The 20,185-nt window shown below is 42.8% G+C and overlaps 1 protein-coding gene across 3 annotated transcripts; it reads right to left on the bottom strand.

Moving 5' to 3' along the window:
* Positions 1 to 360: 360 nt before the first annotated feature.
* Positions 361 to 19,680, bottom strand: SLC13A5 (solute carrier family 13 member 5). 3 transcript variants are annotated; one of them, XM_055700748.1, is made up of 14 exons: positions 14,330 to 15,113; positions 11,360 to 11,499; position 11,092; positions 10,582 to 10,674; positions 10,355 to 10,491; positions 9,706 to 9,920; positions 7,580 to 7,751; positions 6,291 to 6,413; positions 5,536 to 5,748; positions 4,653 to 4,774; positions 4,245 to 4,363; positions 2,835 to 2,996; positions 1,487 to 1,624; positions 361 to 737 (listed from the first exon to the last, which is right to left on the bottom strand). In XM_055700748.1, the coding sequence occupies exons 1-14, from the start codon at positions 14,432 to 14,434 to the stop codon at positions 609 to 611; spliced, it is 1,869 nt and encodes a 622-aa protein (XP_055556723.1). In that variant the 5' UTR covers positions 14,435 to 15,113; the 3' UTR covers positions 361 to 608. The 3 variants fall into 3 exon arrangements, with proteins under 3 accessions (XP_055556723.1, XP_055556721.1, XP_005439744.2); XM_055700746.1 differs by lacking the exons at positions 10,582 to 10,674; position 11,092 and adding an exon at positions 19,441 to 19,680 and having other exon boundaries at positions 11,371 to 11,499; positions 14,330 to 14,437; XM_005439687.4 differs by lacking the exons at positions 10,582 to 10,674; position 11,092; positions 14,330 to 15,113 and adding an exon at positions 19,441 to 19,678 and having other exon boundaries at positions 11,371 to 11,499.
* Positions 19,681 to 20,185: the final 505 nt, after the last annotated feature.

Genomic DNA, 20,185 nt, shown 5'->3' with positions numbered 1-20,185 from the left:
CTCATTATTGCCCAAGACATCAGCTGAATCATGATCAGCATGGAATTATGTTATCTCAACTCTCAATAAGGGTGTCTAAATGCAGTGAGATTTGGGAGTGAAAACAAGGCAATGAAAAATGTGTTGGATGTTGACTTGGAAGGATTCTACCACGTTTGAGGCCCAACTAAAACATAGCATAACTTCATGTAACATAACATACCCCTTCTTTCACTAGACAAGTGACAACAGGAATTACTCCATACAGCTGCTGACTTGTGAATATAAGTAACAGTTAATGAATTTTCAGTCCCTGCCTGAATGCAGTGTTCAATGCTAATGATTTACAAGTACATACCAGTGATACGATAGTTCAAACCATTTGATACAACAGCCTGCCTTCTCTTTATTTAAAGTTCCACAAATTCTAAATCTTGACCTTGACTGGAGGCACAACGGATCATTTGATCATGCTTATGATCCAGACATAGGATCCTTAGGGTGATGTGTGACTCCCAGAAGGCAGCAAACACCCGACACTGGATCTGAAGTGGTGATGAGACTCTATACAGGGCTTTGGGCAATAGAGAGTAGTATTATTCTCGTTTAACACATGAATTCTTCACTGTTCACTGGTTAGTTGTGCTGTTTGCCCAGGTTGGGAATGTGTCCAGCTCAAACATAGGTCTTCCCCATGTGTTGATGGCCAGTGTAACACAGAAGACTCCAATGATGTTCATCACTATTCCAGATCTAACCTGTGAGGACAAAAGTCCAAACCAACAACAATAACCAAACACCAAAACAGCAAATTGCAGCAAGGCCTACTTGTACATATGCAAGAAAGACACATGGTCAAATAAAACGCAGAAATAGCCATTGTACCCACCGCCCTATGTTCTTGCTTAGGTGGAAATACCAGGGAACACACTGTGCAAAGCCTTCGAACACTCTGCTATATAACTAGTCTTGGAGCTTTAAAGCATGTACAAGTTGCTCTTATTAGTTAAAGAACAACTTCTGCCCCCTTCAAGTCTCCAGTTACAAAACCCATAGTGTTTGGGTGTTCAGCACAGAACCTGGCACTGTGTGGTCTGGCAGGCAATCAGAGGACCAGAGCCTAGGGCAACTGATTGTTACCTTCTGCTTTCAGCTCCAGTGGAAACAAGGCTTCAGCTACACTCGCCAAAGCCCCAGAAGACTGGAAATCACTGACTGCATTTTAACCCTTCAGTGTTTAAGAGATTTATGACTCGTCAGTTTTTAATTTCAATTGGGCTGGGCTGTATGACTGCCAAAACCTTTGAGAAAGGTACTGTTACTTCAGAGATGCAAATCTTTATTGCAGTATTAACACTGCATAAGAAAGGGGCATAGGGTGGTAGTTACAGCCCGTAAAAGCTCCTGGTACTTCAGAAATACTTGGCTGAGAAAATTACTCTCACCACATTTCAGGATAAAGGCAATGGAGAGCTTCAGATAAAAGACCAAGCAATTATCATCTTACCATATCCAAAACACGGATGTGGCCATAGGAAAACACTATTGCATTTGGTGGCGTTGCCACAGGTAGCATGAAGGCAAAGGAAGCACTGAGAGTACCAGGCAACATAACGTACAATGGATGGATCTTGACAGATGCAGCCTGCAATAAAATGGAGAGAATATCACACTGGAGCTGTTCCAAAAGAAAAGCATAAAGAGCATTTCCCAGACCATTGAGACACACAGGCTCATTTAGTTTCCTGGTATTATATCACCAGAGTAATTTGCAAGCATTTTATTCTGAAATCCACATGTGTTTAAACATAACTTTGCTCTTGTTTCCTGTCCCACAATACTTAAAAACAATGCTTGATTCTTTATTGTTGTTTGTTTTGCTCTATGGTATAATTTGGAGTTCTGGTCAAATTTATCCAATGATCTTTTCTTTGACCTCAGACCACACTTTTGCCAGGGTAACACAGGGATGTGGTTATAATTACTAGGCATGTGGAATAACACTCTTCAATGTTATATAAACTCTGTGGGACTCAGAATTTCAGTGCTAATTTAAGTCTCTAATAGCTTAGCAGCACCTTCACTGAGATTTTACTTTGATGAAATAGTCTAGAATAAAGTGGTTGTACTTTCCAAATTAAAGAACAAAGTAACTTATTTTTTCCTTTATGCTACAATTTCAATTCTGCTCAGAAAAGGCAGCAAAACTTACCAGGTTTTCCTCCATAACTTTGAAAATTTTTCTGGCTTCCTATGGAAAATGACACATTCCTAATTACCAGGCCTACCACCTTCTGTATTCTAGCATAAAACCATGAAGAAGAAAGAATCATTCAAAGGGATGAATAAAAGTTTTATTTTGGTTTGAGTTTTGCGTGTATATTTTTCCAGTTCTGAGTTGATGGTTCAAATACAAAATGACCAGAAATAACTGATGCTTGTTGATCTGTATTACGAAAGTGATTTGCGCTTCACTTCCTCCAGGGCCAAGGGATGTACAGAAGGTTTGAACTGGTTTCCTTCTCAGTGAGGGTTCCATGGGATAGGCATCCTGAACTAGCTTCTTCCCCCAGAAAGCTGGTTCTCAGGCTTCAGGCATACAGGTAGGGCAGACTGGAGAAAGTTTGTATTCTCACTTTCTGTCTACATATGATGCTACAAACACAGCAGTGAACACTGGCTAAAATCACTAACCATTATGGTATACTGTCAGATGGACTGTTTCATTACTGGCTTTCACATTAACATTGGAGCAACACTCAAGGCAATAAATACGATATTGCTTTGCCACTAGAGACTGTCAGTTAAACTCTGATCTCCCAGTTGATAGGATAACAGCATTGAAGTAATCTTACCATGGATGAAAAGACAGGTAGGAAAAGGGTGGCTGTGGCAACATTACTGGTGCATTCAGTGAAGACAGCTATAATAAGCGAAAGTACTGTAGCAATGGCCCATGGTGGGATTGATCCTAATGGAGTCATTTGATGACCCAGCCAAGCTGAGAGCCCAGAGTTCTGACAAGAAAAAGAAGTGGTTTTCAGTGAGGCTTAGAACCCATAGGTCATGAACAGGGAACTCATGTCATGTGTAACATTCCCACCAAATAATGCTAAATGACTCCTGAATTATATAAGCACCACCTGGGAAAGCACAATGATCTGTCACAAACACTAGAAGAAATTGGTTGCCAACTAGATGTAATACTGAGTCCCACTTTCCTGATTTTTCTGGAACCCAAATGCTTGCTCACACTTGGGTTACAAAAAAAAAATACGTTTTTTTGCTGAACAGAAACAAATATTGCTGAAGCAATTGCAAATACTTAATGTGTTGCTCAGAAGTTTCCTAGAATGTTTTTCTAAGGTTTCTGAAGATACTGATACTGTTATGAATGCTCTCTTGTAGAAACAGGCAGGCAATGATTGAGTCAAACAGCTTTACAAAACCTTTGACTTACTGGCTTCTAAAGCTCTGGAGCTTTAATAATGTAATGCATGGTGTGTGTAGATGAATGTTAGGTCCTAGAGCTTTATTTTGCCTCATGGTTTAAAACCACCTAGCCACAACTTAGACATGATTATGAGTTTTCCAAAAGCATGGCACTCTTGATAGCTAAGGCTTGCTTTGATTTAGATGCAGCTTAGCAGTGATGAAGGAAACAATATGGTTCACCTAAAGATTTCTTCAGCTGCCTGAATACAGATTCCTGAACGCAGGATCAAACCATAGGCTTATGGAATGCAGTGTATTGCCGGGCAACAGCCACTGACAAGAAGTTCAAGAAACCCCACTGTACACAATTTTGGAAGATATCTACCCACAATGATTTTCTTCCTCACCACTTCAGTAGTGGTTTGGTTTAAATCTGAAGATACCTATCCTTTAAAAAAACCTCAAATGGTTCTGAAAAGCTTACAAGCGTTATCTGTACTTCTGTTTTTCTAGATAGGGCTAGGATCAGGATGACAACAGAAATAAGGAAGGATGCTTTTCTGGTCTGTCCAGCCAGTAAAGATCCCAAACTACTCTGCAGTCTCCAAGAAGTAAGAGAAATTGAAGACACGTGGTCAGAGCACACAAATTCCTGAAAAAGAGCCACAGACATTCACCTCACCTCCCAGTTTTTGCTAATTTGGATCTGCCTCCAGATCTGAACATCTCTACTGGGTTTGGCTTTGGGTGCATGCCCAGTAATACAGGACTAGATAACAAACCAGGGAAGTTCGCCTTTGACTCAGAGAAAAACAGATGTCAGGACATACTGCGCTTGCATCAGCCAAAGCAAAACCTCCTCCCAGCAGCAGCACAATGCTCCAGGGCATCTTCCTCTGAACCACATTCCAGTCTAGCAGCGGGGCTGATAAAAATGGCTTTTTTATATCTGAAGTGAGAAATGAAAAGCAGAACATGTTTTAGGAGAGTGAAGACATTTTGTCTCCTGTTCTATAAGATACCAGGGAAAGACCCAACAGGCAGATGCATATTACTGAGAAACCTGCACAGGTTAAGTGTAATAACACACATGGGCAGCGACGATGCCCCAGCCCTGCCCAAGAAGCGAGGGAAGTGAGCTACCCATAAAAACTGCGTGCAAATCCAGAATATGTTTCTGCCATGTTAGGTGGAGCTGGCTGACAGTTTCCTGGTGTTAAAATTCCTCTTTTAAATACCTTCTTCAGTCTGTTCAGGGTCAGACATGCTTGGATTCCAGCCTATGAATTTGGGTTTATTAGCTGGAAGGATAAATAGTAGCAGGGCAATGAACACAGCAGGAGCAGAATCAGTAATATACCTAAAGAAGAGAAGAGAATACCGCTTAGAAAATAGACATCTTTCTCCGAGAAGCTGGCTGCCTTCCAACATTGCAGCCACTGCTCTGTCATCCTGTTTGGGGCTTGTACATTAGCAAAATGGGTCATTGGTTCATGACTGAGGTCTCGCAGACCTGCCACAACACAAACACAGTAATAAAAGAAACTAGCTACAAGACACAGTAATAACTAGTCACAGATGACAATGGCTTGTGGAAGCAGGGTTCCTCCTCTGTGGTGAAGCCAATGTTCAACACTTGTGTCTCAAAGAAAGATGTGAAAAGAAATGGCCTGAATGACAGTCCTATCGTGCTTTTTATGTTTTTTAATATGCCACAGGCATTATGCAAAGAAGCATTCAAAACACCAGATCGATTTCCCAGTGAGTTCTAAGCGATTGTTTAGAGGTGATATTACCAAATATTCAAATAACACCGCAAGTGATTTGGGCTCATACAAATAAAATACTAACATGTGTATCAGTGTGACTGAGACCAGCATACAGAATTTTCTCTTCCTTTAGGAGGTTCAGCCTGCTCCATGTCCCAGTCTCCAGCCTTCACTGCAGTACAAACTGTCAAACAATAGATTGATTGGTGATCTCATGCACAAATGACAGGATCAAGCCCAGTAAACATGTGAATTCAGATAAGGCTGGCATGAATGACACCACACTCAAGTGGAATGGGAATCTGATTCACAACCAAGAGGGCACAAGATGAAAAAACCATAAAAAACTTACTTTTCTCCTTCTGGGAAGAGCCTAGTGGCCCAGCCTTTTACAAAGCCTGGGTGTCTGGAAAACCACAACAGAACCAGCAAAAGAAACATCAGGAGGACATTGAATTCAGCGTAAGAGATAGGGCCTAATTTCTTCATTTCTGCCTTCAGTACGTTGTATGCAGCTTTTTCTTTAGCAGTCCTCTCTGTCCCACAGCCCCAACTTTTTTTAAAGCTTTTAGAAAAAGGGAGAAGAAAATACTGTAAGTATTAACATACTAGAGGGATTTAACATGCTTGCCATTCTGAAGCTGTCACTCCTGGGGACAGATGCAGACTACAGCAGAGGCCAGGAACAAAGAAATGACAACAGTGTCGAAGTATTTCATGGGGACATGCTAGTTCTCACAGAAGAATGGGGTCTATGAATGGATGTAAGCCTCTGTCCAATTTGCAACAACCTGGGATGAAAACCTCAGCTTTGAATCAAGGGTAGCAAAACAGATATGCTAACTCTCCTAGGGTTGAAATTCAGATGTGAAATTGAAAAATAAAAAGGCAATTCTGTCTGAACATTAAGAATGTATAAAGCTTTTGCCTTAGTGCAACTCCCATGAACACAAAAGGTTTCCAGACCTCAAAAGTTGTTGTGAAATAGAACTGCTCTCTGCTACTAAATTAGTAACTTGTCAGTGCATTTGTTTTATCCAGTTTTCTCAGCAAGCTGATCTACTTTAGCTGACGGGTTTACACAATATCATGCAATTAAATACTCACTTGAGTCCCATGAAGGAGCACTGTAGCCAAAGCCAAGCTAGTACCAACATCAGAATCATGTTTGGGAATGCAAACCCAAACCAGGAAGCAAAATTCACAACATCGTTATTGTTGGGGTATAACCTGGAAAGAAAAGAAAGATGTTTTCTGTATGAATGCAAAAACATCTAGTAATCTACTCACCCTTTAATATGCGCTAATGACAAATATACATGTAAATCTAGGACAATCATTACAAGTAATCATAGGCAACATCCATAGCCTAACTGAAGTCAATAGGATGGCAGCCTGGATTTCAGAGCAGAACTTAAATGAGCCTGTTTTCCCTGTATTTTACATCAACGCATATAGGAGCTCATGTTGATATTTAGGTCTCAGTAAGAAAAGCACTGCTGAAAGATCTCCCACACGCTCCAGGTACCTTTCATTTCCAACATGCCTGCTCATTTATCCCAAGACAGGATGTTCTTTCTTCCTCCCTGCTCATTCTAATAAGAGAGCAAGAATTATCTTTCCTGAAATTAATAGCTGCACTTCTGCTCACTTCAACAGAAGACAAAGTTGCTAGCTGGCTTAAGAGAATGAAGCCAGTGTTGTAAGAACAGCAATTTTTGTTCTTTCCTGTGTCCACCAATAATGTCTACAGGAAAAATATCAATAGAAAATTTCCAGCTGGGTGTTAAAACCAACAGGTAATGTGGCAGCTGAAGCTGAAGTACTCCCAACAGAAGGAAGCAATGTTGAGGGACTGTTGTGGAGTCTTCACAAATTGCACTGTAGATTAGGTTGTATTTAAATCAGTTCCAAAACTCAGTTTAGCAAAGAGTATTTTGTGAATAACTCCCTCCCTTTACAACAGAATCTGTACAGTTTCCACAGCCACAGCATGGACGAATAATAATATTACAGGAGAGGCTAAGCCATTTTTAGCTCTCTTTGGTGTGCTTACAAGAGTCAACCATACATTCTTCTGATGCTCTTCACTACAGTTCCTCTGCTGATGTGCTGCAGTTCCGTTGAAAAAGAGAAGGCGGAAAAAACAGTATCTCATGATCAGTCAGCTGTCTGCTGATTACCAGCAAGCATATCCAAGTTTCTCGGGAGACCTATAATACCAGCACATTGCTGCCTAAAAAAGGCTGAGGCAGAAAAATGAAGCCAATCCATTTCTCAGTTTATCAGCTGGTTATTGCTTATAGTTTGAAACTGGAACTGTCATCTAAGACTAGTCAGTTGGTCACAGAAACGGTAAGATCGTATAAGTAAAAGAAACAGCAAGAATGACTTACTGATTCATCTGGCCTTTCAATACCATGTTTGGTCCTGTTCCAGTGAGTGTTGCAGTTCCTCCAATGCTGGCAGCGTAGCATACACAAAGCGTCATTCCCTTACATATACGCTTCCTCATTTTCTTTTCCTCAGAAGATCTAGGGTCATCAGGGACTTGTCCATTGCTTATGACTAGGCACAAAGAACATGACTTGCTTCAGGTAAAGTTAGGGAGGCAGAGAGTTCTGGACAGGGTCTGTAGGCTCAGTGCTTCCAGTTTGTGCATGCCATTTATTTTAATTTTAAAAACCCCACAGATATGTCCCTAAATACTTAGAACTCATGTTCACGAGAACCTGAAGAGAGAGGCTGACAATCTGGGTCTACATGATCCAAGGATGCCGTTGTCCATATCAGTGCCACAGAGAGGCTTACCACAAGCCAGATATTGTACTCACTGGAACCATTTCAATACCACAGTAAGAACCCAACTAGCTTTAACGGCTGTGAATATAGGCAGAAAAAAACCCACCCAAAACCAAATTCTTGCCTGACATAACTGTTAAGATCAATATATTACGTTAGTTTAAATCAACCGTGAAATTTTGCTGCTGTGTCCATTGTTCTCTGATGTTAACAGTCTAATCCTGAAGTCTGACTGGACTAATGGAGCAGAATAATGAAATTTGGCAATTACAACCACTCAACAATACCAAAGGGTATTTTTCGCACACATTTATTACCTTCACTACATGTTAAAACGAATTAGCAAAGCCAAGCAGATCCTTCTAAGTGAAAGAAAATCAGCAAAATTATTATTACTAGCCTTAGAGCGCAAGTCTGGTTTTGGGAGTCAAGAATCACCATTAAAAAGAACATTTGCGAAAATGAAAACTCACCTTTAGTACAACTGTTCAGAAGCTAGAAATGAACAACCTCACAGAGCATTCTGTGACTAAATGGCATTCTTTTGGGCTTGCACATCTTACATGAAGATGGTGTCTGAGCTTTGCACAATCATAATGCATTCTCCCTTCACAAGTGAGGTAAGAAATGAAACAACCAAAAAGCAGAGATCATGGTTGTATCTAAACTATGCCCCCAAGGTCCAAACAAATATGGCAGTTATGAGTGAATCTCATAACAGAGCAGTGTCTGGCACACATAAACACCCCTCTTCTACTCTGTGTCTTCCATGGGCATGTAAGCCAGAAAATGAGCATGGTGTGTCCCAGGCAGATGGCTTGAAGTGTATGCACTACCAACTAGTATGCACTACCAACATTTGCACCCATTCTTGCACACAGTCACACAGGGAATCATGGCAGATTAACATTCTAAATCAGTGAAATCACATCTCCATGAAAATCCCTAAGACAATCCTTCCCCCTCTGAAAGAGAAAGGCACCACAGATTTGATGGTATTTGATAACACAGCCCGCTGTAACAGCACAGCAGAGCAGTGGAATCAGAGGGACTGAGTTTGTGCACATGGTTCAAATTAAGCGAAACCTACTGCAGAACCACAGCACTGACAGAAAGACCTCGTAGAGTCAAGCATCAGGGTAAGATCACACTTGAAAGTGTTCCAAAGAGTAGTTTGTCTACTCTGAGTCAAATGACACCAGCTCCTCTGTTCCATGTAGCTTTTAAAGTATTCCTCTTTCTTCTCCCCACCTCCACATAAAATCTGGTCACTAAAAAGATATTTATTACTCCAGAACCAAAATAGGTTGCATTTGCAGAAAATTTTTCAAACATTCCTACATGGCTTAGAAGCTGAATCCCCACTGATAATCACAAGATTTAGAAAGTGGGATGCTGGGGGCATGGATAATATTTCCCACAGGATATGCTTTTCACTTCCCTGAGCAGGCAGTTAAGTCTAGGGAAACTATGGGAGGATGACCCCAGCTTGAAGGAAGGATCATAAGAATCAGCATAGGACCTAGCACTAAACATAACAAAATGGCAGCCACCAAAATTGGAAGCCATTTTGTAAAACCTAAATGTCGTGCATTTAAGAATTTTCAGTCAGGTTACCATCCTCTTTCCTTGGAAAAGGTACAGAGAACTCCTTGTAGGTCAGGGAGCTCTGAGTGCAGCAAGTTCAGTAGAACCAACTCACTGCTGAGTAGGCACTTACCATGTACTGAAGTGGGATCTGATGCATTCTTTTCCTCCAGCTCAATCACTGTATTTGTTTGCCCAGTTGCTTGTTCCATCATGGTCACATCATACTCTGTGTTGTCCATTTGATCCAGGACAGCCTGGACAATGGGAACCATCATAGCAGTGGTGGCTGTGTTACTTATCCACATGGACAGGAAAGCAGTAACTATCATAAATCCCAGCATGAGGCTGAAAAGAGAGAAACAGGCAGCAGAGAAAGGAGGAAAGAAAACAGATGCTGCTAGGCTTTGCAGTGACTGTAAGAGTAGAGCCCAGACAGGGATGTGTAGTGTCCAGCAATACAAAGCAGGGCCAGATTCCCTTCTAGGACAGCTCTGCCACCTTCACTGGAGGAATCCTAGAAAGCCATTTAGCTCCTCAGTCTGTGCATGATTAATTCTGTCATCATTTTTTCCCCGGAGGAAAGCATCTAGAATTTAGCCAGATGCTGGTTTTGGTTAAAGGACAAATAAACTGTTCCTGCTTCCAGACTTCACCTCTGGAAACTCTGTACAACTGCAGCTAAAGAGGTTCTTGAAGGTTCCCTTCTCTGCTCACAAACACCATCCCTAGACCTCTGCTAAATTGACAGAGGCAAGGAAGAAGTAATGTAATAGTCTTACAGTGCAGGTTTCACCCCAAGAATCAGCAGGACCCTCAGCGCAATCCTTTTGTGAAGGTTCCACTGTTCAACAGAAATTGCAACAATCAACCCTCCAACGAAGAGCATGTTTGTATCATTTAGGTACTGCAAGCACACCTGAAAGACAGAGGAGGTAGGTCAGGGGCCCAAATTCTTCTTGCTAGCTTCTCTTGTACATTTGCTTTCCATCTTCTCAAAGCCATTTACTGCACCAGGCCCCATCCCAACACTGGCAGAAGGGGCAGTTGTAGCCTCAGAGCTACCTCCAGTTTCCTGAAGCCTTGATTCCCTGTTTAAGTGCTGAACTGTCTAGTGTAGGGGCTTATTGAGCATCATGAACCTTCTTTTTGGATCGTCAGGAGTAAATAAAGTACAAAATGTCAGCAGTTTCCTAAAACTGCTAAATTATTAGGGGCTGAAAGTATTGTGTCGGTACTAGAAATGCTGAGCTCCAAAATTAATTTCTCAGCACCTTTAGCAACCATACCTGCCCTTACCAGGTTGTTGGCCAGTAGTGAACCTGGACTGCAGTACCTAAATACAGCCTCTCTCCCTTGGACTAAAGTACTAGCACAAACAGCCAGAATGAGCTTTGGAGTGGACACAGTGTACTTGCTGGCATCGTGCTGTCTAACCCTGTCAGAAGTTTGTCCCGTGCATTTTGAAATCTCCCAGAGGATTTGTCAGCACCGTATTCTCATTGGACGGGTTATGAACACTCAAGCTGCTGGCACTAGTAGGATGCTCTCCAGCAGGACCCACGCCCAGAACCAGACCTTCCCTTCTACCACCTCAAGCCCACACCCTTAACATTTTGGCCAAATGTATATTAGTTCAACATCTTTCCATACAGGAACCCTGAATATTGCTCAACCTGTTCAAAAACAGCACCACAGAACCGGAGAGCTTTCGTATCAGACTTGTTTGCTAAATACTGACAGGGGATGAGAGCAATGGACATCCCTGTATCAGATCTGGATTGAGCAAGGTCCTTACTGATTTAGAGCTCTGAACTCCAAGCAGTGGGAAAAATACCACAGGCATGAGGGAGGTAACAGCCAGTGGGATCACTTCGGTGCACCAGTACACAGCCATGATGATGATGATATATGCACACTTGGCCTCCTGCAATGTAATGGAAGACACATTTAAGCACAGAAAACTATTCTTAAAGATAAGAAACACATCTGAAGCTCTTATAAGGGGCCCAAACACTCCATTGTATGTAGGTTAACTGTTATGCTGAAATAGGTAGCAGAGACGTGAGGATTTTAAACTTGTACTTTTAAACCTTGCTCTGAAGTCACTTGCATAAAAAGATCTTTTTGACCACAGTGTTTGGTCTGATGCACCCACACAAAATTTAGGGTGTGAGAAAAGCAAACCTTCCACAACTACAATGTACACAGCTTGCAGTGTGCAATTACCCCTTGGCAGTTGAGGTAAGCAGATTTCACATCTAGGAGCCGAGAAGTTTTAATGGTGTTTGTAGATTTGGGCACTTCTATTTTGAGTTAATGATTTTTAAATGGATGGCCAAATTTCCCAGTGTGGATAATTAACTTGTCTAAAATTCACAGATCTTCAAGGTGTGTCTAGTAACACACCTGAGCTCAGAAACTGTATCACTGAATAATTTAAGTGTTCTTAGCTTTTTTAAGTAAGTCTGAAAGCAAAACTTTTACCTTTTTTTTTTCTAATGTGACTAAGCACATTAAGAGGTATTTAATTACTTTCCCAAATCATACTGTGCTTACCTACTAAGGGGATTCCCTAGATTAAAGATGTTGTAAACTGTGTTTTTATGCTGTTGATCAGGTATTTCTGTAACCTAGCCTTTCATCGTTTGTACTTTCAAAGTTGTTAGGAGAAGCAAGCATTCATTAGCCAACAGTAAACAGTGTTTTAGAACTTAAGTCAGTGTTCTGTAGTTCAGAATTTGCTCATATTTAGAGTAGGTGTTCATAGGAGTTTATTCTAATACAACAAATGGGACTTTATTGCAAAAATAAATGGTGTTACAGTGACATTTAAAAATTGCTGTAAGGCAATATTTATAAATAGGGGTGTGTTTTCCTTCACTTTGTTGGGAAGTTTAAGAATCAGAAAACAACTTTGTAAGTAATTTGAATTTTTTTTCTTCAGTTTTTGAGGAGATTAACTACAGCACAAGGTTTGAAAAAATATTTCTTCAGAGACTAAAAGATATCAGAAAGATCCTATTTAAGTTTCTTCCTTTAATAAATATGAGGTGAGCTCATGATACAATTTATGCTGTACCACAGTAACTAAGTGCTAGAACTGACTGTGGTTAATCTGTTGCCAGTATGAAAGACACAAAAACAACCCTAAGTGAATAAAATTCACAATACGGAAGAAACACTGGTTTTGTACAGTGGAGAGTAAATAATTTATGTGAAGTTCAAAAATACAACCATGCTTATAAATTAACTCCAACAACCACAGCCAATTCAAACAAGCAAAGATCTGGAAATAAATATATATCTGTATCTCAATCTACATATATATCTATCTGTGATTTATGGGAGTAGTCACAGAATGTTTCTTTGGTGTCTTTGTACAGTTGACAGGAAACACAGTGATCTGCCTTCTCACTGAGAGCTGTAAAAGCAGTCACTTTTGTGACTCTCCGATTGTGAAATACTGTAATTTCCCTGATCAGATTGATGACACAATATTCCTACAAATTCCTGGAAAACTGAAGACATACTTGGGGGTTTTTTTAGGCAAATTATCTTTTCTAGTATTGATCAAAGTAGTGCCAGGAATTCTTCCTTCTGTAAAAGTACCGGCATTCAACTGAAAGTAACTCCTGTTACTTAGGTAAACAGAATGGGTAGCAATTTTCTTTATAAATATGCATGACATTTGCCTGTACTTTAAAATACACTGAGCAATACAGGTCACTCAGAAGAAAGACTGTTTTAGGCATTAGAATGGCCTCCAAAGCTCTAGCAGGCTAAAATACTGTAAACTGAGCTTTCACATTTTGCCAAGAAGACTACAAGATATCAAAGACCAAACTCTTCACCAGGTTCCAATTGTATGCTGGTATAACTCCACTGAAAGCAAAGGAGTTCTGCCATTGCCATTATTGGAGTAAGATGGGTGTGAACTGGAGGATACTGCATTTGAAACCCTGTTACGATCACTGCATAACACAGAATGCATGGCTTCCAATGCACCACTGATGAAGAATGCCACTCAGCAACGCTCCTTGAAGTACCTCAGAGGCTCAGCAGCAGAGTGAGCTGGAGAGTCCAGAAGTCCTGTCTTTCAGTCCACTGCCATCATTACTAGATAATGCAACATACAATTCTAAATGTGCAGGCCAGTTATGCATATATTTATTTGGCCCCAAAAGAATTGCATCTGATTTGCAAGATGGGTTGGGTCTGTGGGAGCCCCATGTCCTGGCAGTGGCACAACCCTGAGGATGAAGAGAGATCGGCACAGAGCTCCTCCTGCAAGTTCAGCTGCCTAGTGCCAGTGCCTGAAGATCATTTGGGAGTGAAACCTGCAACACACGCTCCCGAGATCTGGGACCGAGCAGCTAGCTGAGCTGCGCAGAAACGCCTCGGGGAAGAGGTGGCAGGAAGGGTCTGCTTCAGCCCACTGTGGGGAAGCAGAACGGCCCTGGCAAGGATCAGCACGGCTTGCTCAGGTGGCAGCGGAGATGCTGTGGCGAGGGCAGCCTGGCCGGCCCGCGCTGCACGGGGTGCCCGGGGCACGGCCCCGCACGAGGCAGGCAAGCAGGCTGGGTGCCCGGCCAGCCTGGACAAGGCCCGGCGTGGGTGGCTGGCACAGCGGCTCTTGGGCAGCAGGGCCCAGACCTGGGGGGCGGGGGGTGGGCTCCAGTGGGGTGGGCTCCTGCGGGGTGTTAGGGATCGGACCTGGGGGCTCTATTCCCCACGTGGGCCCTGCAGGCACTTACCCGCGTCGGCACAGCGACCGGCAGCGGCAGCAGCAGCAGCGGCGTGAGGAAGAGGATGGCGAAGGACCGGTACCTCAGCAGGGGCCGCAAGCAGGTCGGGGCCATCTTCTGTGGGGATATACGGTCAGGGCGCCAGCAGGAGCTGCGGCCGCCGCTGCCGCCTTAAGTACGGGGCGGCGGGGCCGCGGCGGGAGGGACATGGCGGGGGGCGACACGACCCGCCCGCGCCCTGACGGGACACCGGGCTCGCGCCCGCCCTGACGGGGCCGTCCGCTCCCGCCCTGAGAGGACACCGGGCTCGCGCCCGCCCTGACGGGGCCCGGGCCGCCGGGTAGCGGTGCAGACACGGACCAGGGGCGAGCGAGTCTCCGGGGGGCCGCCGGCCTGGCGCCAGCCCAGCGCCCCTGCCCTGCGCCCAGCCGTGCCACGTCCCTCCCCACGGGCGGCCGGCGGCGGCCCGGGAGGACATGGTGCCCGCAGCCCCGCCCCGCCCCCCGGGAGATTTCCTCAGCCTGATCCAGACCAAGTCGGAATCGCCGGGCCGGTCCATCGTACGGGCGCTAGGACTTTCCCCACTCCTTACGTCCACCTCTGTGCCCAGGACCCTCCATGAACAAGGAAGGCTGCTTTTAATGGCTATGTATCAAGCTATCACACCAGTTCTGAGGATGCTTTAAGCAAAGTGTCCCTGCTCATAGTGCCTGCAGAAAGTTGCCAGTAAACACGGGTTCTCATAGTGTGTATTTTATGCAGGGACCAAAGCGCTGACACCGGCTTCTCTCCGGTACTGGACTTTGGGGAGGTGCTGACGATGCCAAGGGAGGATCACCTCTTACTCGTGTATGCAGTGGTGAGGAAGGGCTGAGCTCCTTTAGGGAGACGCAGAGTTAAAACCACAGCAGGGGTCTCCCCAAACAAAGGTCTGTGCAGGCATGCATGGCTGTGTTCTACTGCCTATTATTTTGTGAGGAATTGTGTGTCTGCAATCCGGGTTAAAAATAACCCAGAAAGGTTAACTTGAAAGGTGATTTTTAATGTTGTTCACCTCAGTGATCTGATCTGCAGTGTAGCCACTGAATCAGAAGTGATGGCACTACTGAAAGGGCGGCGAGCACTATCAAGATGGCAGAAGGGAACAGCTGGAGGGACTGGAAACTAGGCTGAAGACAGAATTTTTGATATTTTATGTTCTGCTTCTGGGATGTCAACAGCCACCTGAAATGTGGGGCAGCATAAATTATATCTTGACAATTTGATCCTGCAGTCTCTTAGTACAGCCTTACCAAGCAGTCATTCACAGAAGTAAAGAATTTTAGATTCCACAGCAAGTAATGAGGGAGCTCTGACTACAGCTTGCACTATTTGTCCTCTGCTGACCAGGGGAACTTGAGTGACAGAAGTTCAAAACAAGACACTGCAATGTTACTGTTCTGTTTGTAAAAGCAATGAATGTCCACTAAGGAAAATAGTAGCCAACCGGATCTGGAAAAATTCCCAATCTTCAAACCTTTAGCAGCAGTCCCTCTGGGTAACTTACCAACACAGGGGAAACTTCACACCCGTGCAAAGCCTAGCAGAAAGTGGGGAATTGGCCAAAACTTGCATTCCTGTGGCTAGTCTCCAACAAAAAAATGGTCCCTAGTCAACAAAGAAAAAGGACTACAAATGCTTAAATAAGAAATTGCAAAGAGTTAACTCTAGAGGAGTTGTACTAAGGTTCACTTTGATAGACTAGTGCAAATATCATTTGCTGTCTTCTTGTTTAAATGAGATGCAGCACAGAAAAAATAAAGAACGTGTGTTGATACCTTTAGATGGACTAATCTGAAAAGAGACTTGCTTGTACCTGGGAATGAGATCAGGGACTCCTGTGGACAATTCAATTAGCCAGTCCATGCCTCAGTGCCCTCTTTTGTCAAATACAGAGAAGAGAATCATTATTTCCTTATTGTGCAGAATTATTGCAAACTTGCCTTCAGTGTGCCATGCAAAGTACACTCTATGATATGGAACAAAACAAAAAAAGAATCAAAGAAAAGAAGCATCTGAATAATAAGAAATCAGACTGAAAAATAGTGGAGTACCCTCTTCTGCTGTTCATATAGCAACTGTCAAGCAGAAGGATGTACCTTTGGGAGGAGAAGGGGAGACGTGGGAAACACAGTGTTCCCCAGGGTTCTTTGAGACAGCTGACTTGGGACAGGGACAAGAAGACGGTGCAAGACTCCCAACAGATTATGGAGCAGGAAGGAAGGAGCAAAGGAGGAAAACAGGGATATGTCAGTCAAGATCAGGAAGTACCTGACCCTTAAAAATAAATAGCTACCTCCCAGTTCTTCTGGTGGTGTTGCCTAGTCAGTACCTGTTCAATGAGAGAAGGAGATCTAGGAACAACACTGGGCCCAGATTTGAAAGAAAGCATGTCTAAATCTCCTTCTGAGACCCAGGTCCCAAACTAAGTCACTGTAATCTTTTCATGAATCAAGACCAGCACTGATAAACTGAGTTTAGAAACCTAAATTTAAAGGCATTCCCAGCACTTTGACTAAGCAAAAGCTGGGAAAAATCTTAAACATGACCATGGAAATAAGCAACTTTATTTTTTTACTTTTTTTTTTTTTTCCCAAAAGTAGACTCCTTTTCTAGAGGTTTGCTTCAGGAGGAGAGCAGGTTGGTTTGTTGGAGTGAAATATTTGTTCATGAAAAATGTCTGTGCTGACTGCTGAGAATAAATCGAATTAGTGCCAACTACAGTTCCTGTGGAAGTCTCCTAGGAATTCAGCTAAACTCAAGTAAAGCAGCTGGCTGTTGCAGAGCAGCAAGGTCAAAATCCTGCACTGAACTGAACCTGTAATCTTGAAAGGTAAATTCTGACCTTGTTTTACCCCCTTGCTGAAGCCATCCTGCCACTGCACACTTAATGTTTAAGGTATCTCCATCACTATTTTATAAACCATTGGAGGTTTATATGTGTCAATTTATGCTCTACTCTAAGAACCAGGAGGCTGAGAAGTTGACTGAATCCAGACGTTAGAACCGTATATTCATATATCATCACAAACAACACTAACCTGGGCAGGAAGACGAATACTGAGGGACGACAAGACAGAAGTCACCTACATTCTGTGATTCTGTGATTCAGCTAAAGGGGTGGGAAAGCTGTGCAATGCATAGTCAAGATGCAGGAAGGGCAGAGCGTGACTAGGTGACATGGGGGAAGAGAGCAGTTTACAATGCAGGCCAAAGCTGGGTACTGCTCTCCAAGGGATCAGCATGCACCAACAGAGAGAAGCACAGAGAACCATGTTCGATTTGGCAAGCCTTCCAGCTGTTCCCTGTCTCCCTCAGTCTATGCTTACAACTCAGATATATTTGGCACTGGCTGGATACGAGAGTGCTAAAGGAATGGCATCTCTTTCACATAATTTGCCCATGAGCTTCCTCTTCACTGTGCCAAGGAGAAGGCGGACAAAGCTTTGGCTGCCTGCTTTACAGAACTAGTCTGACAGCCAGGCAAAAGGAAGCTGCAGAGAGTCCATCGTGCTTGCAAAACCTCCAGCAGGAGCAGTTTTAGATGGTTCAAAGAGAGCATTCAAACAAAACCTCCCACAGCCTGAAATTCAGCTCATGCTAATTAAGCACTAACTGCAGGCCTTCAAGAAAAAAGAATCCTTTCCTCCAGTAAGTACTGCTCGGAACATAGCAGAGACCAGAGCAGTATTTACAAACATGTATGTGAGATGTGTGGTTTCTCAGTCTTTCACTACTGCTTTAAAGACAGTAGATAAAATTAGCTTTTGGTTGCAGATGCCATTTAGAAGTGGGAGACTATAGCAGCCTTTGGGCTAAATTTTGATACCCTAATGGTGAATTAATATGTTTCTCTTACTCTTCTTGGTACTAAGTTTCAAATCAGTTTACAAAGGAACTCACATCTTTGTGTTAAAAAAGAGACTTAGGCATGGGTGGTGACATGAGGTGGAACCAGGACTCTTGTATCTGAATCCCTTTCCCTAAACACCACTGCTCCCATTTGCTGCTGTGCTACCTTAATAAACACAGGTATTTTAAAGCATATCAAGAACCAAGGGTATGATGCAGTAATAGAGCTGAGCCTATCTCATGGCTCATTGCCACTGACCTGCCCTGGCTTTCTTGCCATTTCTCTTCTGGTGGCTCTGGGGCTTACTGGAGTTTAACATGACAACGAAAGCAGAACATTTTTTTGCTGAGCTAGTGAGCTGAACAATGAAGTGTTGCACCTGAGTCAGCTCAGGAGACTGGGCCACTTATGGCTGGGAACAGGAACAGCTGGGACAGGAACAGCTGCACCTTTCAAGACAGCACATTCATAGATGAGCTTGGCAGCATTGTCAAAGCACACACAGCATCTTGCAATCTTCCCTTTTGTACTTCAGATACAAGATTCAATGATACAAACTATCATAAAGAGTTCCACTCAGAAGTGGGACTCTGCTGAAGACTGGTTAACAAAGGCTGACCTGCATTGTTTGGGTTTGAAGAAAGGGACTAAAAATCAAGTCCTCTTGGAAGGTAGGAATCCCAGGGTCATCAGTCCAGGTGGAAAAATTGGAAAATAAAAGATTTTAATACAGTTTAGGTCGTTCCCAGGAAGCTGCTTTTCTGATATATCTTATTCATTACAAGGCAATTATCCCAGTTACTCCTGTTATTGCTGGATAGGGATGGTCTGTGGCAAGGAGGCTTTACAGGTAGCACTTGATTCCTTTAATTACAGATATACGTATTTTCAGCCTCTAATTCAAATGCTGTCCAAGCACACAAGTACAGTTTGCCTGTTGTAAAGCAGTCTATTTGACCTAGATAACTGCTATTTCCTCTCAAGACAAAATCTCTCCTCACATTACATTTTAAGTTCTTTCATGTTGCAGGCTCCATCCAACACCCAGAGCTACAAAAGTTAGAACAAAATTATATTAAACAAGGACTCTTAAGACCTATCATACTTGACACTGAGAAACAAAAGTATAAACTGACCCTGAGACATTCTAGGACTTAGCAGAAAAAGAAGTGTCTTCTACTCAGGCCATTGAAATTAATATTTAAAAAATAACCAGCTCAGAACTTACCTCTATGTGATGCTTGACTTAAAGAGATGCCTGGAAGAGGTCTTGTGTAATAATGTTATGCACTGGAAAGTTTACACAGAATTTAAATGGAAAGAGTTATTACCAGCATTCAGAGAAAATCACTGTTTCATTACTTTCTGTTTTCCCTCCAATCAGTACTTCCAGCCACTGCCAGTCTACTGTGTTGCTTTAGGAGTATCTTTCAACTAAGTTCCCAGTGGAGCATCTGATATTTTTCCAAGAAAAGCTTTTGAGATTCTGAACGAACAGTCCTTTCAGTACAATCCCTGTGCCCAACAACTTTCCGCATAAAAGCCCTCATTATGAATTTTGAGTCAGTGGGGTTTTCTCAGTCAGTGTGTATTGCTGATCAGGCTTTCTTGACCTAGAATTGGTATTTTCCGTATAGTTTGCATGAAGCCCTAAAGCATATTCAAATGCTGTGCAGGCTAATGACTACAAAAGAAAAAAAAACTCAAAGAAAATCACATTTAAAATTTTGATTCAGAATTGGCAGCTCTGTAACTTCTCCCTTAGCTGCCATCTCATTAACATATTTGTTCAAAAGCCTTTTCTCTGCTTGATTACATAATTTGTGTTACAAAATCCAGATAAACACTCATTATTCCCAGGTCTAAATAATGGCTTATTGGGCTTCCTTCTTCTACTTCTTTTATTTTACCCAGAGAAAAATGGGGAACAGAAGAGGCCTGTTTGGATGGGAAATGAACCACAGCAATTTCTG

Source organism: Falco cherrug, chromosome 1, assembly GCF_023634085.1.
Source record: "Falco cherrug isolate bFalChe1 chromosome 1, bFalChe1.pri, whole genome shotgun sequence".
NCBI lineage: Eukaryota > Metazoa > Chordata > Aves > Falconiformes > Falconidae > Falco > Falco cherrug.
This window is presented reverse-complemented; position numbering and strand designations above follow the sequence as displayed.